Source organism: Echeneis naucrates, chromosome 16, assembly GCF_900963305.1.
Source record: "Echeneis naucrates chromosome 16, fEcheNa1.1, whole genome shotgun sequence".
Lineage (NCBI taxonomy): Eukaryota > Metazoa > Chordata > Actinopteri > Carangiformes > Echeneidae > Echeneis > Echeneis naucrates.
In genome coordinates this window covers 4,500,765-4,521,474 of record NC_042526.1, presented here as the reverse complement: position 1 = coordinate 4,521,474, position 20,710 = coordinate 4,500,765, and the positions used below count along the sequence as shown (strand labels likewise).

Genomic DNA, 20,710 nt, shown 5'->3' with positions numbered 1-20,710 from the left:
TAAATACCCACAAAAGACACGATAGGTTGACTGAAGAAGCCGTTCAGATGGGCCAGGGCTGATCAAGGTACATTCTTAAGAAATGTTCAACTTGAAGAAAATATGAGGGGAATTCACTTCACAAAACTCTTCATTGAGAAATTGAGAGTAAAAAAAAATAGAGTTACATACAGGAAGTTTTGTTTTACCTTGTGGGTTAATATCTGTTGAGGAGGAAGTCTCCTTTTTCACTTTTTTTCTCACTTAACAACCATACAGCAGCATACATCCACTTCTCCCTCTTGTCTGATGTCACCATTTTTCCTGTGCTGGGATGGCACCTTATTTGATTTTATGTTTCTTGTCATTTGTTTGTGCACATCAAATTAGAAATATGCATCATGTGAGGACAGCAAGACATGGTCGCAAATGTATCCATTAACGCAAAACCTATTTTAGTGGTGAGGGGGATACCTGGTAAGTTCGTAATAATAAAAATTACCTGAACCCCGTGGTGGATCTCTCGGGACTTCTCTTGGGGAAGTCACCCCTGGAGCCCACAGGGTGACTCAACCTTGTGGACTCTGACAGCTAGAAGCAATAACTTCCCACAACCACAAGATGGCGACACTGTACATTTCTGCAGCAATGTTTTTTGTTGTTGTTGTTGTTGTTTTTTTCTTTTGTTTGTTTGTTTGTTTGTTTTTCTTGGGGATGTGTTTGGCCCGTATGAGCATGCACAGCTGCACACTGCACCTTCTAACCACCGGATCATGTCAGCCGATCGGATCACGGTCCTTCCCCCGTCTCTGGATGTTTTTGCGACGAGCAACAATCTCATCCGACAGAATCTCAATCTGCTGTCGTAAAACTATCGCACGCCGCACGTCTCTCCTTCGTTTTGCTTCCACGACACTTCGGCCGATAAGCATCTGTGCACTCCGTGGCCGTGAGGAACACACACACATAGCTGTCGTGTTTTGATGACGCCATCACTGGGACTTTCCGGATACGTCACTCGGGGCTTCCGAGTTATGAGGCTATCTCTCCCTCGGCGCGTCCATGTCTGTGAGGCTGTGTAAACGGCGCTGCTTCGCTGCGGAGTACACACCGACAGAGGACATGAAAACGCCCCGGGCTCCCACCGGCACCGACGGGTTTGGATATTGAGACGTCGTGGTCCGGGGGGGCGACGGTGAGAGCGAGCGGCGGGATGTCAACAACGCGGCCCCTCCTCGGAATGAGGCGAGTCACCGAGCTAACGTGCTCGGAGCAGCCGAGCGGCAGGCTGCCTGCGTCGGCCGCCCGGCTGCAGCAGGAGGCCCCCACCGTGGACGAGTTCGCCGTCCTGGAGGATAAAGAGGAAGAGCTGGGATGTGCCAAGCCCCGAGTGGAGCAGGTCTTCAAAGTGAAGTTCACCATTATCGGGCTGCTGGACCACACGGGACAGCCGCACGGCAGCAAAACATCGCGGCAGATATGGCTGCAACTCAGAGGAAACAGGGACGACGTGTCAAAGGCAAAGGTGAGGCTGGTTTGTTTCTTTCTTTCTTTTTCTTTCTTCCCTCCTTCTTTTCCTCCCACAGGTGATTGGCACCAGAGCTGACAGATAACATCAACATATGGACTCGGTTCATGTGTGTCCCTGCAGTTCGCGTAGCCGAAGAGACACAACCGACCTGCAGCACATGATGATCAAATCCATGTTGTTAATCTGTGCCCACACACCGCCTGATCAGAGCTGACTCCTCAGTCATGTCAGCAGTCATGACAGACACACATTTTTACACTCAACTCACAAATGCCATGACATTTGATGTAATCAGCCTGTAGTTGATTTGATTTTGTTCTTTTCTCACAAAGCCACATCCTAAATTGATGTTCTTATTTACTAAACAAAAGTGGTCTTATCTCAGTTTCGATGCGTATTTTCGCTTGTCTTTGGACCTTTGTGAAATGAACACACTTAATAATCACAAGAAGAATAGGGTTCACTTACAGACTATTCTGAGGCCACCAAAGTAAGTCCTTTTTGGATTAAAATGGCAGAATGCTTTTCCTTTGGTCCCAACTATCATTATTCTTATATTTTTCATTTTAAGGAGCAAGTGACTAAAATGTTTGAACTTTAGTTAAAATTTCTTGCTATAGCTTCCAAGTTTTAGTCGCCATATTCAGATGGTTTTATTCAACCAGGCGTATGAATGTCAAAATATTGAGCTTATTGTAAGGTAGAAAACACAAAAATTACATTACAGTGCTTGTTCAAACTAGCTGCCTATATCTGTAGATTGTGTTTTTCTTTGATTTCCCCATCTGAGAGAGTCCTTCACACTTCTGTAAATTATGTCGCGAGTCTCAGTTCTGACCGTAAGTCGATTCCCTTGTACCCTGTTGCTCCAAGCTCTGCCAGTCAACCGAGAATATAGTGTGAAAAAGGTAAATTCACTGGGGAGGACATGGGAGTCATAAATGGCTTCCTTCATACCAAAAAACAAGTTTTGGTTGTACTTTCTCAAGTTTGGGAAATCACTTGTTGTTCCTACACTTGTTTTTGTTGTAATATAGTTTCATAAGTTTGCAGCTAACCAACCATGACAAAATTGGTGCACATGATCGTTGTTTATTTAATTTTTTTTTTAATTTCTTTTCCTTTAGACCATCTGCCTCTGTGGCTTCTTCTCTGGTTGTAAGCACGATGACAATAGAAAGGTGTTTACCTGACTTAGAGAAGGGGAACCAGAGTTTGTAACTGACCATCTCCCCCCAGATACAGATGAATGGACTTTTATCTTGTACTTACATCATTGAAAATCTTTGTTTGTTTTTTAAAAAGTCCCATCTCTGACAAGAAACTGTGTATCCATCACGCTGGATAATCCACAGACGTCACTCTTAGCAGCTTCTATAGACTCTTTTCTAAGTAGACAGCAGTATTAGTAGTTTCTTTTTTTTTTTTTCTTTTTTTTTTTTTTTTTACTTTGCCGTCCTCTCGAAACGCAGCTCTCATAGATAATTTTCATCATATTACCATATTAATACCTGGGGTTAGTATTTATCTTCAGGATCTAAGCCAGTATGTAAATCACAAACGCTCTAAATTTACATCCAAAGGTGAGGACGCAGTTTGGGCCTTGATGTAGATCTAGTCTCATAGATGTTCCTTTGAATGTGCATGAAGCTTAGCATGTGATCAGTTCATCTACTTTCACTTAGTCATACGTGTATTAAATGAAAAGTATCTTCCGATGAGTTCAAACCTCATGAACCACATCATATGTATGTCACACTTTAGCTTTCAAAATCATCATACAGTAGAGTACAGTTATTGCATCATAAGACACGTTTACTTTTGAAAATGGAGGTTAAGCTTAAACATTTCACATTTATTTTTGGTTATTAAAAGGAGTTTAAAAAAAAAAATACCACCCTCAAGGTTTTCACAGTCTGTCTATTTAGGGCCGGAGCAACTGGAAATCTCAACCCATTTTATTGGGTATTTAATCTAAAAGTCACACCTATCTGGTTAGCTTTCAGTCATGATATCCTTTCTTTATATTTTTTTTCTCGCTCTCACTGCGTCATTGTTGAGTCATTTTACGTTCTCAGTGCTAGGTCTTTTTTTTTTTTTCCTGCACATTAACCCTGAAAAAATGTGACACAGTTTCTGTAAGGAAGTTACCACACCTACCACCAGCTGATTCATCCAAACATTTCCCATAGCCAGGAGATTCCCTGAATCAACGACAAGTATTTAGTTTCAGGACGTCGGCTTTACTGCTCTACAGTGAGTTGTGGGGATACGTGTGTGCAAGTGTACACGCTTCTGAACTTAGCAGCCACATAAAAGCAAGTTTGGCACTAGCCCTGTAACCTAAATACTTCATTTCACTTCATGTGGTATACTGTGACTTTTACTGAAGTCACAGAGAAGGTGCATCTACCACCAAAGTTGTTTCACTGGATTATTATTTTTATTAACCAGCGTGGGCTTTTCTTTTACTTCTTAGAAGGGTCATATCCACTTTCACTGCTTTGTTTTTAAAAGTTGTTTGTCAAGGTGCAGAAAACAGGTCGATCATGCATAGTCGTTCATCAAACATCATCGTTGTTTGATTCACTGTATTACTGTCACTATGCAGGAATATGTTCGCGGACTCTGTGACCCAGAACTGCAGAAAGAGGAGCGGTACCCAGTGGACATGCACTGTATCTTTGCCGGCGCCCGAGGCCTTTTCCTGGACAGACTCATACGGGATACAAGTGCTGAGGTTCAGGTGCCCGAGCCAGGCCGCCTGCGGCTGTTAGGCCGGGCTGAGCCTGTTGTGATGGCCCAAAGCAGAGTTCAGCAGTTTGTAGCACTATTCCAGGTAGTTGTCCCGGTTATATCATCACACAACATTTTAGTATACAGCTTTTTAGAAATGTAGAAATGAAAGTTAGAAAATTGACAGAAAAACTGTTCAAATTTGAGGATTAGGGTTAGACCCTACATAATCCAAGGCTGAAGTCGATTAAATCTGATTAAAGTTAATATAATGAGAAACAATTTGATAAATAATTAATGTTGACCCCTTTTAAACTATAAATTTCCCAGTCTGCTTTTCTTCACTGTGTATATGAGTAAAAGGAGCAGCCTTGGATTTTCATCTGTTACAGGGACAAAACTTTGTAAGACTTCACCTCAGGATCTAGGAAATTGTGAAGGGCAATTTTCCTCTGTTTTTTAAAGGCATTGAATAAACCATGATATGATTAATTGTTTAAACAAAAACTCAAGATAGGGAGGTTTGTTGATAGTGAAAATAGTCATAACCTTATGTGTTGGTCCAGGAGAAACGAAGTCTACCTAGCGACAGAGAGCCAACAGTGAAACGCGCCTTCAAATCCTTTGTGGAGGAGAGGGATGATAAATACACTATGGAGCTTCTTCTGCTGCCCAGTGCCCTGAAGGAGGAGTTACTAGGACTGGTGCACAGTCCCACAAGTACAAACACATCATCACTGGTTAGTGCATACCTTTTTTTTTTTTTTTTTTTTTTTTTTAAACCTGATTGCCTAGATGGCCTCTTGATTTGAAGACAGTCAAATCCACCAGATGTAGGTTGTCAGGGCTATAATCTGCATGTTTGAACTATAAATTATGGCGTTACCTCTAATTTTACAATGTATGTGTACAGTGATAGTCATCTCAGTTTTTAAAATGCAAACTTCAATAGAGGTGTATTACCACTGTTTAAAAAAAAAGCTGCCGCAGATTTAAGGCATTTAGCAGCTTCAAATAAAGGGAACTTATGAAAAAGCAGGAAAGTTGAAGAACATATCGGATCCTTTTGTGTGTGCTGCAGTAAGCAACGGAGAAAATCCCATAGTTTTACACAAATGTGGGTTTGAGAAGGAGAACTACGTGGAGCACACAGGGAAGTGAAGTATGAAACATGATTATGGCAAGTGTTGGTGTAGAAGGGAAATTCTCAATGTGATGTTTATTTTAATTCATTTTCCAGGCTCAGCTCAACCAGACACTGCATCCAAGCGTGGCAGAGGTTGACCAAGACCGGTCACAAAGCAGTACCCCAGTGACAGACCTCTCCAACCGCATCCTGGACACAAGCTTTGAAGATAAAGGGACTGGGACAGCATCTGCCAGTGGCACTAAAGCAGGAGGTGGGATAGGTTTAGGTCCAGAGGTCGTCCTGTTCAATGGCACTCGGCCCTCACACAAGCGGCGCTCATCTGAGAGCGAGACTCGGGACACAAAGAGACAATACTCTCTGGAGCGGAGGGATGAATCGCCAGAGAGGGCGAGGGAGCGGGAGCGGCAGAGGGACAGAGAAGGCCGGTGCAGTAGTAGCAGCTGTAGATCCAAAACGCCATCTGCTTCGTCATCCTTCACCTCCTCCGCTAAAGCAAACACTGTGGGCCCGATCATGCTGGACTCCAGTGAGGGCATCTCAGACGACGGAGAGGCTGTCAGCCCAGAAACCAACCTCCGCTGCTTGGTCAATTTTTTCAGGTAAATTTAATAATAGTTAACCTTTTTTGTGAATGAATCTTTAATTCAATTATAACTGAATGATGTATCTTATTTCGTGATCTTATGGTTATGGAATTCTAACAATAGATGAGTCAAATCAAAGTGATTTAACAGCAGTTATTCTGATAATCAACTAATCTATCTTGTTCCTCTAAAATTTTGAAGTTTTCTTCGTCTTACGTTCAAAGTGAATTGGATGTTATTTACTTTTGGTCTGTCGTTCAGCCCAAACAAGAGATTTGATCTTCAGGCTCCACAGTCTCGGGTTTATTATGATCAGCATGTTTTGCTGTTTTCTAATGTTTTAACAGCTAAGTAATACATTTAAAAAGCGATCAGCAGGTCAGTTGATGGGGAAAGAAGTTTTCACGTCTCTGCTCATGCTGCTCAAGTCTGTCTTAAAACAATGCTCTTTATATACATAGTGACACTGATCAAAATCTGCCAATCAGTGGTCTGTTTTTCTAAGTAAATTTTTGAGTAGTGCTTCCACTTAAAGCTTGCCATTGCAGCAGTTCCTGGCAAGTTAATGAAAAGAGGAAACTCTGTTATAAAAAAATGAAAATACTCCCTTTGGTTCCCCAACTCAGATTAGCGAAGCCTCAGCTCAAGCTTCACTGAAATAACTGGAGGATACTTGTGTAGCGTAGGTAGAAAAACATTGGGGCAACTAAGAATTATTTAAAGACAGACTCAAAAAAGTGATATGATTTCATGGTGCAAAGTAAAACACTGTTAAAATGAATTTCCTCCAGAACCATGGGTTACCAGCAGGAAGTTGTGGAACGTGTTGTCAAGGAGACAGGACAGACAGAAGATACGTTCCTCGTCCTGGAGAAGATCGTTGAGGAAACCAAGCGTTGTGAAGAGGGGTCAAAAGGAGGGGAAAAAGAAAGACGACTGAACTCTATACGCTCCACAGACCCCCCGACATCATCATCCACCTCCTCCACAGTGTCTCGATTCAGAGAGAAGGAGCGTGAGCTCAGCAGAGTACTCGTAGACCCAAGCAGGTCAAAAGAGAATATTAAGCCCAACCAGCATGGATGCAGCAGTAATGGCCTGGGGCACCGAAGACAGTGCAGCGGCAGTGAAACAAGCACTCAGCAGGTATTTTTATGTTCCAAAGACAGATCCCTCTTAGTTTGGTCATTTTTACTTCTTTTCCTGTGATAAAATTAAAAAAATCACCAACATAGCCACTGGGTATGTGAGACAAGAGGAAGACCAACTCTTCATATTTAAGTTTGTGGATTAAAATAGTAAAATATAATTTTTTTAGAATTAAAAGTATTGTGGGATATTTATATATATATATATATATATATCAATATCAAATCTCAACAGGCAATCACAATCAAGAGAAGCTCCAGTGCCCAAGGTGGAGCAGGAAACTACGAGGTTATTACCATTGATGATGATGACGATGTGATCCCCACGGATACCAAAACAGCAGACAGTAGTATGTCCCGGATGATGACAGCGACACAGGGCGACACTAACTCAGGATCCAGAACAGACTACCTGGCACGAGGAGGGACCAGCATCTCACAGAGAGACTACCTGTCAAGGGGAGGGACTCAGACTTTAGGAGGCTCGGTCAAAGTTGAGAACGTGACGCCGCTGCGCAGTACACCTCATTGGCTGAGTGCCACCGCCTCCTCCTTGGCTTCGACCCCCAGTGTAGGTATTACCCAAAAGTTCCCAGGGACTCAATAATGAGCTGTGTAACTTCACTTGTGATGTTTGACAACCACTCTTCTGAAGTACGCATACCACTGCTCTAATGTTCTACACTTGTCACATTTTTCTGGTGCCTAGTTAATATTGAAATGTGGAAATTAGTTTCATTTCCATGACCGTGACTGTAGTCATTAAGCAATTCCACACTTCCTACTGATGAATCCTACATCATATGTTGGTATATTACCATTCACATCTCTTTACTCTTCTTCTCCTCCTCAGTCAGCTCAGCCCATCAACCGGCCCTCTGCCTCTGCCTATCAGACCATCGGGCACATGGGGTTTCACGGGGGTGCAGCCAGGACTCCTCCTGCGAATGACCCTCCCGCACCACCAGTGACTGGTTTGGCTCGTTTCCACCAGTCACTGAGGACTCCTTACACTCTGAAGCTGCCGAACGACCCAGGACATCCAGAGCTCAGGCACATTATCATAGATGGCAGCAACGTGGCTATGGCGTGAGTCTATACACACATTTTACACACACATTTACTGTGGCTTCCAAATTTTAGATACGGCAATATGCATACATATAATTATGGGCAAAATACTGGGAATGTTGCCATCACAGTTTGACCCTTCACTGCCAGGCCATGCTTTCCTCTTAATTTGTGTCCATGGGCTGCTTGTGTGACTATGAGCATGAGAATTACTTTTGCTGGCTCCAATAGAGTAATACCTCTACTGCTCCAGACTCCTCAAATCATCTCCTATCGCCCTATCCACCCTCATGGGAAAAGTTAATGTAGCTCTTAACCCATCTGTGCCTGACTGCTCTCAGAGATTGACTTGCTGACTGAGTAAGACTTGAATTTATTTTGCACTCTCTCAGTTCTCTTTCCGTCGATGCTCTGAGAGTATTGCGGGCTGTCGGGGATTTTTTTTTGTGTGTGTGTATTTTTGAAAAAGTGTGAGAAAATGAATAATTTTAGTTCAGCTAAGAGAATACTGTTGTCATGCCTTTCAGGCTGAACCGATAATATCTTTAGTGTGACATGAACTGGATCAAATTTGGGAAGTTTAAATGCAGAAATGTATTAATGGTTTTTGAATCATGAACTTTGTTCAAGCTTTTAAGCTCTCTAAATAGCATGTTGGCAACTGACACAATGGCATAGTTTGCCACTGAATCTCTGGCTCAGAGTTCAAAACACCTGATGGACCTTGGAGCAAGGCCTGCAACCATAGTCGCAGGATAGGTGTAGGCTGCAACCTCTTAACAAGGCTTTTAGTTCTATCACTGACCTGGTTGTGACTGAAATGATTTTATTTTTTACAAAATATCTTTTGGTGACATACCCATTCGTTCCTTGAAGATTTTACAAACAAAATATCATGTAAAAGCAACCAAGTAGGTATCTTAAGCAGTTCATTCCTCTGACTCAGATTCAGCCATTATTACCGGTATTGGTGTAAAGAAAGAGTGCAAAGTCACTTCCCACACCTGTGGCACGCTTATCACGTTTTTCCTTTCAAATATGAAGCCATCATCCTTCCCATCAATATCAGCAGCTAAACAAACCATCTGTTACAGTGCGTAGGTTGCAGCTACAACCATGATTGTGTAGGTGCACCAAAACTGAGCCCACACATTCACATTATGGTGTTACTCATAACCTGTGTGTATGCATCACAGAGTGAAAGCAGCATGATATTGATACGTGGGCTGGTACTATGGAGGTGTTTTTGAGAAGAGAATCCTTTTCTAGTAAAAATCATTGTGTTCGAGAGATTTCATTCTGTTCAGCGTATGCAACAGTGAAGGACTCTGGGTTTTTGTGTTTCATACAAGGAAGGATGAAGTGCAGCCGTCACTCTGATGTTGTTGTGTCATCACACTGTTCATCTTGGATGACCTTTCAATGACTTTTCACTTAAGCAATGACTTCCTTCCAGCACACTTGGCGTCCCTACCACTCCTTCTGTCCCCATCCCCCGTCATCCTCTTTACCAGAAGCATGCATGGCTCATTTCTGGCTAAACTGCTGTCGTACAGGATAAACCATTGTTGAGAAAACGTTTATTTTTTGTATTCACCCAAGATCCACTATTTTGTGGAGTTTGAATGTTTTCTCCCTGTGCCTGCATGGCTTCCCTCAAGCCTCTGAGTTAATCCGCCAGTCCAAAGACAAGCAGGTTCGGTTAATTGGTGACTCTAAGTTGCTTGTACACCTGAGTGTGAGCACGAGTGGTTGCTTGTCTTCATATATCTTACTCAGCTTCCTTTATCATGTAAGAGTACATGCAATAAATCAAAATGTAAACATTTATATGGTTCTGTCAGTCCATCTTACTTATAGCTGCCTTAAACTGCTGACAGTGATCTTTCAAGGATGGCCTGATCTTGATGGCGGCTGTTTGAATATGTAAAGTTACCATTAGCAGTTTGATGTATGATCGTGGCAGATCAAGTCCAAGTTTTCACAGCGATTTTTACCAGTTGTGTAATCTTTTGCTGCTCTTGCGTCATTCTTTCAACAGTCCGTAGTACTTTCAGTTAGTTGGCATCACAGCTCTGACCCAAAAATTGAAGATGATCTTGTAGTGATAGCGTCCAGATCGATCTGTACTTCTGCGGTACAGTGTAAATTCTTCAAAACCATTACCATTAAATGCTGAATCCCGCTCCAACACCTGTATTACCCTCAAACTCTGCTGTTCTGTAAAATGCTTTGTGCCACACCACTGAGCATTGAAACAGGCCGTCATTGAAGCTGTGTGAGACGACGTCTCTGCTTTACCACATCTTATGTGTGCCAATCGAATGGGGATAACCTCTCACTCACAGAACAGAAAAAAAAACACTGATGGAAATCAACATGACGATGATGTAGAAAAAAAAAGGACATGTTTTTGAGGCTTATAGGTACAGCAGTGTTTCTTTTAGCACGTATACATGAGAATTGCAAAGAACATTGGAAATGCACAAAAAAAATAAAAATAAAAGCCCCATTTCAAAATAAATCATAGCCAGACAGAGTTTAGAGATGGAGGTCAGCAGTAGCAGCGCTAGCAGCAGTAACAGCTGGCTTCCTGTTTGGTGAGCTTGGCTGCTTTCAGGGAGTTTCTCATCTCTGCTGGAGTTTGTTGTCTGTTGTTTTGTGGTTTTCTGTCCTAGCCATCATTTGTTGTATTGCAGCTGTCTGACGTGCGCTTAAAGGCCGTGCACGTCACCATTAACAATCTGGGTCAGTTGGTGGGGTGGCGTGCAGTGCGTGCTGGGTGTTTTCTATTGACTAGTTAAAAAAAACTCACTGACTGGGTTGTTATGGCTAATGTTTCCAGGGCAACCACTGAAAGCCCATTCAAAGAGAAGTGGCGTCTGGCTATTTATATATTTATTTATTTAAATTTAAAATGTCCCAAACCTCATTACAACCTGATGAGTTTTCAATAATTGGTGCATTCAGTAATACCCAGAAATATTTCCCTTATGCTATTTCATTTGGGTGTCAGTATTGTTTGTTTTTTGAAATGTTTGTTCTTTGATATGCCCTCTGAAATTCCACAGTAGGAAAAAAGTAGTGTCTGTGCCATGTGAGCTAATCTCCACCAACACAGCATAATGAAATGTGTTGCAAGTTATAGTTGTACTTTTTTTTTTTTTTTTTTTGGCCGTGTTTCAAATTCAAATCAAGTTACAAGAGCAAATCTGAATAGGTTAAACCTTTTATCATGTGCAGGCAACTAAAATAAAAAATAATTACAACCAAAAGATTCAGTTGCTAGCTGCGATCAGCTGTTGATTTAAAGAAAACAAAAGTAGATTTTGCAAAAAGAATCAACGTTGATATTAATAAAACTCAATAATCAGAAAAAGAGATGAGCAGCTGAAGACGAAAATGTTAATTCATATGGATTGTTCTGTCAAATACAAACTGAAACTTGCTGACCTTTATCCCTGAACTTTCAAAAACGTCTTCCTTATCATCGAAGCTCGAGCATCGAGGCCATGATGAGACTTAACAGGGGTTTGTATTAATGTATTAATTATCTCTGCTTCACTCCTCTTCTCCAGTCACGGCCTTCATCGGTTCTTCTCCTGTCGAGGCATAGCACTGGCAGTGGAGACATTTTGGAGACGGGGCCACAGGGAGATCACTGTCTTTGTTCCCCAGTGGCGGCAGAAGAGAGACCGTCTCACGACAGGTAGATATCTTTTTCAGTTTTTACTTTCAGAGGCCAAACCTGCATGTCAACAGCTGAAATCCACAGTCAAATCTCAGAATCTAAATACAGTCATGAATGAGCAGGGAGACTCATAGGTCCTCTAAGACCTGCAAGGTGGAGGAGACATCAGAAAGCCATTCACTACATGCTCAACAGTGAAGAAGCGAACAGTAGAAGTAGTAAAAGGCCCGACAACGCGGAAACGTTGTAAAGATTTTTGATCAACCTGAGTGAAATCTGCAAAAATATCATACATGTGGTGTTTTCAAAACCATTATCAGATGTCTCAATGTTATCAATATATTAGAAATTATTACAACAACTTAACAAAAGCTGTGATATTAAAATTGTAAGAGAAGTTTTGATTCCTACCTGCTGAAATTAAGATGAAGTTGTAATGATGACTTACACCACCAGCCACTAACAGGATTTGGTCAGGAACTGTTGTGCTGCTGGCTCATGTGACTCTCACCATGTGTATTCTCTTTGTACACAATTAATTTCATTACATATTTTCATTACAGAGCAGCATTTTTTAAACCAACTGGAGGACTTGAGGCTGCTTTCCTTTACTCCTTCCAGAGAGGTGTGTGGCCAGAGGATATCATCACATGATGACAGGTATATACATGCACACAACCCCCTCCTGAAACTTTAACAAAGCCGATCCACCATTTTTATCTTTTTTATTTTATTTTATTTTATTTTTTTGTATTTGTAGCAGTACAGGTGGATGTGACCCATTCGTAGACCAACAAGGAAACATGAGCTAGGCGTTGAACTTCTTGTGAATTTATTGGCATGATTGTCAGCCCATTTCCTCCTGGGGAAATAACCCTCTTTCTTCTTGTCTCACCATGCCCTGGCCTGTAGGCATTCTGTATTTGCACAAATACGTATAAACACACTAAGTAGAAGACAGATCAAATAGTTTTTTGTTTCAATGAGCTGTGTATTCTAACTCAAAATAGTGATAGAATTTTACCTTTTTGTGCTTTTGGGCAGGTATGTTGTGAGCTTTTAAAGCCAAATATCAGCAAATGGCTTTAATCAGCAGTAGCTATCAATCTGGTCAGTTAGTGTGAGGTGTGATGAAAAATCAACATTGTTGAAACTCGGCCTGCTAGCAGAGCAGAAAACAAGCATCTGACCTCTTGAACGTGGAAAATCCCGAGGAACTAATCCTCTCTGTCTCTGTCTAACAGGTTCCTACTCCACCTCGCAGAAAAAACTGATGGGATCATTGTAACAAATGACAACCTGAGGGATTTTGTTGATACTTCCGACACCTGGCGGAAAATTATTCAAGAGAGGTGATTGCATGTTACGTTTACACAACTCCATTAGTGACTCACTTTAACAGTCCATTACCCAACATAAGGGAAAGTCCACGAGACGGCCTGCCAGCAGTGATCAGTGTTAATGTTGGATCATTTCTTTTATCAAATTATTCATTTATTGCAAAATGTAACGTGTTTCCAAGTGCTGAAAAGGAAAAACAAACAGAACTTGAAGGGCAAATTAATCGGAACGTAGAAAAAGAAATGATTTATGATAGAATTATATGATTATTTAACAAAACATTAAAAAGAATTTGTAATAATATTATAAAGTATTTAGTTTAGATGTTAGTTTTGATATTTTTTGAGAATTTGCTTCAGTATGAGCAGCACAAAGTGAATGCAGCTTTTGGGGCAGACTGAAAGAACTTCAGTTGGTTTATGAGGTTTTGTCGCCCTCTGTTGGTCAAGTGACACATTTTTAGTTACCATGATTCAACAACTTTCTGTTTTTAAATGTTCACTTATGAATTAACATTTTGAAATGATACTGTGCTGTTGATTACTGCGTTTGTAATTAATTTACCAATGAGATTAATGCTTTGCACACTCATAATGTCCTGTGAGCTTAGAATGGACTCTATAGTGTTTGGGAAGGTAAATATGAAAAGTACACTTACAATTATAGCATTTGTGATACTAAATCAAATTGTTTGTTATTTATATTTTACTATAAATGAACACATGTTTTATTTATAGTTAATTATAATCAGATATATCATTTGAGAGAATTTCAGTTCAATGTAGATATTCTTGTTTTGTTTTTTTTTTGTTTGGTGTTTTTTTTTTTTTTTAAGACTTTAAAAAAAAAATGTTTGTTAATATTGTAAGTGCGTACAATAGTTCTGTTTGTTCCATAAATAAAATATCTCTTTCTTTTTGACTGGCAGGTTGCTTCCGTTCACCTTTGTGGAGGACCATTTTATGATCCCTGATGACCCTCTGGGGAAAAATGGACCTCACCTGGACATGTTCCTGCGAAAAGAGAACAGGTGTGTGTGGCGTTTGGGGGTGCAGAGGAAACCTGTGATCCCGGTCCTGTCCATGATTTTACACAACTCTAACTTGATTGACTCTTAAGTGTAAAAGTTGTGCCTGTTGCACATATTGCACCTTTCACACCTTTCACACTCTCCCTCGGTCTCTCAGGAGAACTGCAGTCACGCCTCCCCCCCTGAGACCCCCAGACTTCCGGCCGTCATCGCAGCAGCAGCCGGTCTACATCCAGGCCATTCACGCTACTCCTCGGACCCCCACCTCCACACCCAGGCCGCCTCCTTCCCTGATGCCCCACTCCACAGCACACTGGCCCCACTCAGGTCCTCCTGAATGGCACCCACCCCGCCATTCCCCCTCCCCCTCACCATCACCTCCACCCCAGAGGTCACCGGGGGAGACATCCGAGCTGAAAAAGAAGCTGTACGACATCTTCCCTGGCCAGAAGCAGCGGATCGACCGGATTCTCAGTGACAACCCCTACATGAGAGACCTGAACGCCCTGTCGGGGCTGCTGCTGGGATGAATGACTGCTTCTGCCACAGGAATCAGGACACACACCATATATACAAACACTTGCAAGATTATACGTACAAGTGTCAACATAAATATAATTTATTTTACCTTCTCTTCCAGCCTGGACGACATGGACAGTTTTACTATTTTACATTAAGACTGATTATCAAACTAGCTGCTATTGGCAGAGTATTTTTGGGATGTTTTTTTTTCTCCTCTCACTCCTCCTTTACTTTCAAATGGATTTAACATGAACAACACTGGTGTCTATAAAATCAAAATGTTAAGCAATTGCCCTAGTCATCAAGCAGTAAAGTCTATATTGTTCAGATTGTAATAAATAATTTAAACCACTTGGCAAAAGTCCAGAGGATCTGTGAAAGTGGGACTAGCAGAGGAAGAACGTGATTTGGACCAAAAATAGTGAACTGGTCTCGCAGGACAACTGCTCCAGCTCCTCTTCTCCAAAACCTTGTTTACCACCAGACTTTTCACACTTTTCACTAACTCAAGATCTTTTTCTTGATAAGGTTGTCGACACTGGTAGGTTTTGCATGTTTTCACAAGATACAATTTACATACTTGTAATATTCTGTAACAGAGTTGGTTCACTGTCAGGCAGCACCAGGGTAAAACATTTGACATCAGGTTGAGCTGACTAAGCTCTTCAGGAGTCATTCAGCATCAGCAGGAATAGTCTAGCAGTATCACATCTCACATTTCTCAGACAATGCACTCATTGGAGATCAGTTTTATGAAGAAAACTGGTGTTCTTTTTATGAGAGATGTATTTCAGGAAGCATGTTAAGATCATTAGCTTTAGCATCAAAGATTTATTATTGTTAATATTTGACAGAAATGGCAGAAGATACAAGAGATTTACATGTAAGCTTATTGAAGAAGCACTTTGTTCGAGGCCAGCATTTTCAGGCTGTATGGAAGGGTAGTCAACGTGTGGTTTTCTTTTCATTATCTCAGAAAAAGCTTACAGTGTGTATATATATCCAGACTGAGCCCATATCATTTTTGTTTTTATTAACATATATAAAGCAGCCCCCCCCCCATCTCAAACCAATATCTTACCTGTTTCATGGCAAGCCTCACTTATTAAGATTTTTTCCACATATACATGCTACCAGTCTCATCTACAAAGTCAATGGCACAACAACGTTTAAGTTGTATTCCCTCCTCCAATGAAAACAAGTTATCATATGCCACTCTAACAAACGCCATGCTCTCCTTCATCACAGGGTTGTATTCTGTAGGCTTGTGTTGCTTCCCATAGCTAATGTTTAAAGTTGTGGAAGAACAAAGGCGCTCAGCCTCAAGTTCCTGTTCTGATTCTGTTATTGAACATCACAACTATTTGAGAATTGTCGCAGAATGACTTCTTCCATTTATTGAACAGTGTTTTCAGGAGGGTACTGATAGTAGTTCTTCAGCTGCATTTAGTTTGAAGATGCTTCAGAGATGTGTTTTCAGGCTGTCTTCAGGCTCTACGTATCAGTCCATTTGGCCTCGGGTGGAAAATAACACTACAAACATTTGGGTTTAGCTTTTGGTGATTGAGTAACCATCAATCCACTTAAATTTGCAAGATGACACATCTCAAGATTGCGTGCCAAAAAAAAATCTTGCAGAGATGAAAGATGTGCTTAAATTCCTCTTATTAGTGCTTAATTGCCACATTGGATGCACTGAAGGCAAGTAATAATGTAGTGAGTGAAACAAGATTTTATTGATGAATCTTCAGAAAGCTTTTTTTACCCTCAGACACCCAGAGAATGTGGACTGCAACTTGTGTAATTGAATTTTGTAAAATACAAACACAGCACCTGTAAGAAAAGAATCTGCACAAAATCTTTACAAGGTGTCAAAAAAGTTTTGTTCATACTTGCTATATTGTTGTTGTGAGGATTACTGAAGGACTCTTTTTTTTGTTGTTGTTGTTGTTGTATTATAATTCTTTGGTGTATATTAATTTCTTTTTTGTAAATACAAGCATTTTTGGCTAGAGTGCACATATGGTTTTATGTATGTGGAAAAGCTAAATAAAATGCAGCAGTCCCCATCAAACAGTGCTCAGCTTTATCAGTCTATTTCTCAGCTGCAGCATTTATTTTTTTGTTTCAGTTTTTCAGGAGCCAAATTACTGGTAACTGTTGGCCTTTTTGGGATAGATACATCGACTCTGAATGTGTAATGCTGAAGGAAGTTATCTTCAGGAAGTTCCTCGTCCTGATGGCGAATCCTCCAGCACATAACTCATCCTTCAGTTTTGTACAGGTTTAACATATTTGACATATTCGTTAAGGTGGCTGGTGGATTTATATTTCTACACATTCAGCCTACCTGTTTCCCATGACCCAGTATAATTCCCACATGGCAGCGGGTACTATTTCCTATTCCCTCAGCTGACACTCAGCATCTGTGTACAGTGTTCTGCGGATAATGTTCTCAGGCAGCTTTATTAGCATTATATAACTTTTTTTAATGATAGCACAAATCGTCATTTCTTCAGGTCTATATCAGTGGAAAGATAACTAATCGGTAATTAGAGTAATATTTCAGCTGGTACTCTAATATAGATCAGATTTATCCCAATAAGTCTTGTCACCCCCACCCCTTCTTTGGATTAATGCAGTTGTGTTTGTACTGTGCAAACTCATCCTTACTTCTGCTGGTTCTTCACTAGGGGTCAGTGTATGTTACGGTATCCTTGGAATTGGCTTTTCATCGGCCCAGGCACATCACATTTCATTGTAACACCATGACCATGAAAAAACAAAACTGAGAACAACATTTCAGAACCTGAGTACACCAATATACCTCCAGCATTACGTAGTGCACGACTGTGCAGTCAGAAAATTGACAAACTGTAGTATCATACAAGTGAAAATGTTTGTCAGTGTTTCTTTAAGATGAAATGCTGTTAGTTTTTTGTTTTTTTTTTATTCATGTCCTGTATGATATTCAACAATGCTGACTTTAAAGAAAAATATATTCTTAAAGTTTTTCCTAATTGAACTGTGTTGGTATGACCAGTGTCTGAACGCACACCATGTTCTGACTATCCTGTGAAGTTTTGATGTTGTGTTTTTTTTTTTTCTATCTATCTTGTGACCAAATGTGAATGTTTTTATACATTCTTAGTAGTTTTGGGTTTGTTTGTTTGTTTGACACAGGCTAAATGAGCCCGTGAGTAGTCTTTAAAGGTTGTGTCTGTGAAGAATGAACAGATGACAAAAGAGAGACTGAAACTTAATATTGTTCTTCCTGCTATTTGATATGGATGGGTTTTGGGGGAAGGAGGTCGCAGAGGTGCTGGGGATCACACACATGTATGAGCTAAACAATTACATAAGGAGCACACTCATTCCAGTCACTTTGCCTTCATGCAAATGTTTGTGGTTTCAGGCACATCAGATTCAACCTGGTCGCAGCTAAGAAGACACGCAGACTGGGGTAAGATTCTCATGGAGCTTTTTTCTCTTTATCATTAATGAACACACATACATAGACAATGTATCATGTACATTTTGTTTCCAGATGTTGGATTAGAGTTTGAAAAACCTGAGATAATAAATATGATGGACATGAAAACTAAATCCATCCAGTCTATAGCAGGAAAACACCTTTTTTGTGTTTGTGCTTGTTTTGTTTTGTTGCATTATTTTTAGATCTAGTTTTATTTCTCCCCTCCCAGATATGGCTCCATACCTCAAAGAAGCGAGTAACACTTGTGTACTAATACATATCAGGTGCACTTCATATAAGCAACATCCATCTTGCAGGCTGGCTCTCATTATGTAAATGATTGTGGTTTGTGTTTCAGGAATGTGACTATAGCCGGCACTGACAATGTGTGTGTCCACGTATCATTTATCAACTGTAGTAGAAAGTGCTCATGGGGATAATGCTGAGGTCTGATTAGCCCCCCTCCCCCCCAAAAAAAAACCTGCCTGAGAATCCCAGCAGGTCAGACAGTGTAATTTGGGACAGACTAAGGTGCTGCTTGTTGTAAAAAGAGGCCCGTGTATGCAGAGAGTAGCTATTACACAGCAAGTTCTGACCCAGAGGTGGAGAAACTTTTGATTACAGGAATAGGAGAGCAAATTATTTTTGTCTCCCAGTGATTTTTAGCATTGGACTTTAAAGGCAGCGCCACACTTGGGACCGTAAGAGTCTCTGCATGTTGTCATGTACTAACTAACTAACTAACACATCACATCTTAATTTCACATTTGCACTTATTCAATGGCACAGTGCACTTTGTCAAAGAAAGAGAGACTGTTAAAGAGAGATAACACTCCACCAACCAAGGTTGACTGAAATTGGGCGCCACGACTTCCAGTTGCTTTCCGTTTTCCAAGCTAATTAAATATTGAGCCTTTTTGTGGTTAATGTTCTTGGGGGATAAAACCCTCTGATTCCACATCAAATCCTTTTAGCCTTTCAATTCAGTTTCTATTTCACAGAATATGATCATAATTGGGAAACATCTGTCAATATAGTGAAACACGTGGTTGAAAATCTGACTTCCTGCTGGTTACCACATTTTCTGATGCCACTATGCCATGATTTGACGTGTCATTGGGCCTTTTCTTCTATTTCTGTTGAGTTTATCACAGGAGTGGCTGTCACATGCACTGGTTAACAGAAATAGGCCTCTTACAGGCCTGGGGCACACGATTTGATTGAGCCTCCTACTGTCACTCTTTAATAGAAAGGGGGAAACACTGCTTCCTATAATAGACATGTGGTCTTTCCACTCTTAATTGAGCCACACAAATCCCAAACCCTGTCTGCACCACTATTTCCTTGTTTGTCTGAGTCATACTTTATACTTAATTGCCTTTCATGTTGCTTTGTGATCCTGTGTGTGTCATGTTCAACCCTGTAGTTATGGTTATAAAGACATACACAATGTTGTTTGTGCTGTATTGCCCATAGACCATAATTTAATATGTGGATATTATAATCACATAATTACACGGATCCACTGTAAAGATATTTGGTTAGGACTACGGGCTGCATCAGAGGAGATACATGACATGCCACAATGCGACACAGAATTTCTTAAAGTTTTAGTATATTTGCCTTCTTTTGGGAGTTACCTGTAGGAAGATCAGTCTCCCAACTCACCACTCTCATAATATGAAAATGTCTTAAGGGTAGAACGTATGTCTGCACCAGGAAGCAGTATCACATTTGGAAAACCACAATGTAAAGGAATCAGAAAATTTAGATCACGTAAACAAAAACTACATCTGTGAAACAAATGTGAAAGGATTCGAGACTTTCAGTGTGGACTGATGTGACATGGACAAGATGGCAAAATATCTTCCTGCAGTCTGCAGGAAGCTCATGTGTGGCTGCACTGAAATGTGTGCCCAAGGCCTTGGAATAATTAAAAATTGGATCATCCAGTCGGTTTGTTTGACATACAAGTCACAATGCACTATTGCGCTTTGCCTAAGTTATACATTCCGTCTTCTCTGCACAAAGATGCTTATATGTTTCCCTGCAGAACTGTCACTGCAGGCTTGCTGTTTCCCCGTTATCAGTTTTTGTGCTGAGCTACACTCACCTAACCAGCTACTGCTACTGGCAGTAGCTTCATGTTTACAGAGTGCAGGGATGAGATTGGTATCATTCTTCTCATGAATGAATGCAGATGAGCGTTGACGATAAAGAAATGAAGTCTCAAATTGACATATTTGAGGAAAAGGCTCTTTTATCGTGACACGACAGCATCAAACTTGCATCAAATACAATATGTATTCCCAGTCCAACCAGCTGCCTGTCTCACATGTTAGACTTTAAAGGATACTGGTTCAAAACCAGTCCAGACAGGCGGTTCCACAGGAATCTCAGCAGCAAACAAATCCTCAGTGAAAAGCCAGAGAAATCCACAGCAAAGAATGTG

At 40.8% G+C, this 20,710-nt stretch overlaps 1 protein-coding gene across 1 annotated transcript; it reads left to right on the top strand.

Moving 5' to 3' along the window:
- The first annotated feature begins 991 nt into the window (after nucleotides 1–991).
- Nucleotides 992–16,802, top strand: n4bp1 (nedd4 binding protein 1). Its single transcript, XM_029523867.1, has 12 exons — nucleotides 992–1,504; nucleotides 4,122–4,349; nucleotides 4,813–4,986; nucleotides 5,487–5,995; nucleotides 6,772–7,126; nucleotides 7,364–7,699; nucleotides 7,982–8,217; nucleotides 11,778–11,908; nucleotides 12,454–12,550; nucleotides 13,135–13,242; nucleotides 14,160–14,261; nucleotides 14,419–16,802. The coding sequence occupies exons 1-12, from the start codon at nucleotides 1,193–1,195 to the stop codon at nucleotides 14,789–14,791; spliced, it is 2,961 nt and encodes a 986-aa protein (XP_029379727.1). The 5' UTR covers nucleotides 992–1,192; the 3' UTR covers nucleotides 14,792–16,802.
- The last annotated feature ends 3,908 nt before the right edge of the window (nucleotides 16,803–20,710 follow it).

Coding starts and splice junctions, on each gene's coding strand:
- n4bp1 (XM_029523867.1), top strand. CDS start 1,193: ATGTCAACAACGCGGCCCCTCCTCGGAATGAGGCGAGTCACCGAGCTA. Junction 1,505..4,121: donor ACGACGTGTCAAAGGCAAAG/GTGAGGCTGGTT, acceptor GTCACTATGCAG/GAATATGTTCGCGGACTCTG. Junction 14,262..14,418: donor TTCCTGCGAAAAGAGAACAG/GTGTGTGTGGCG, acceptor TCGGTCTCTCAG/GAGAACTGCAGTCACGCCTC.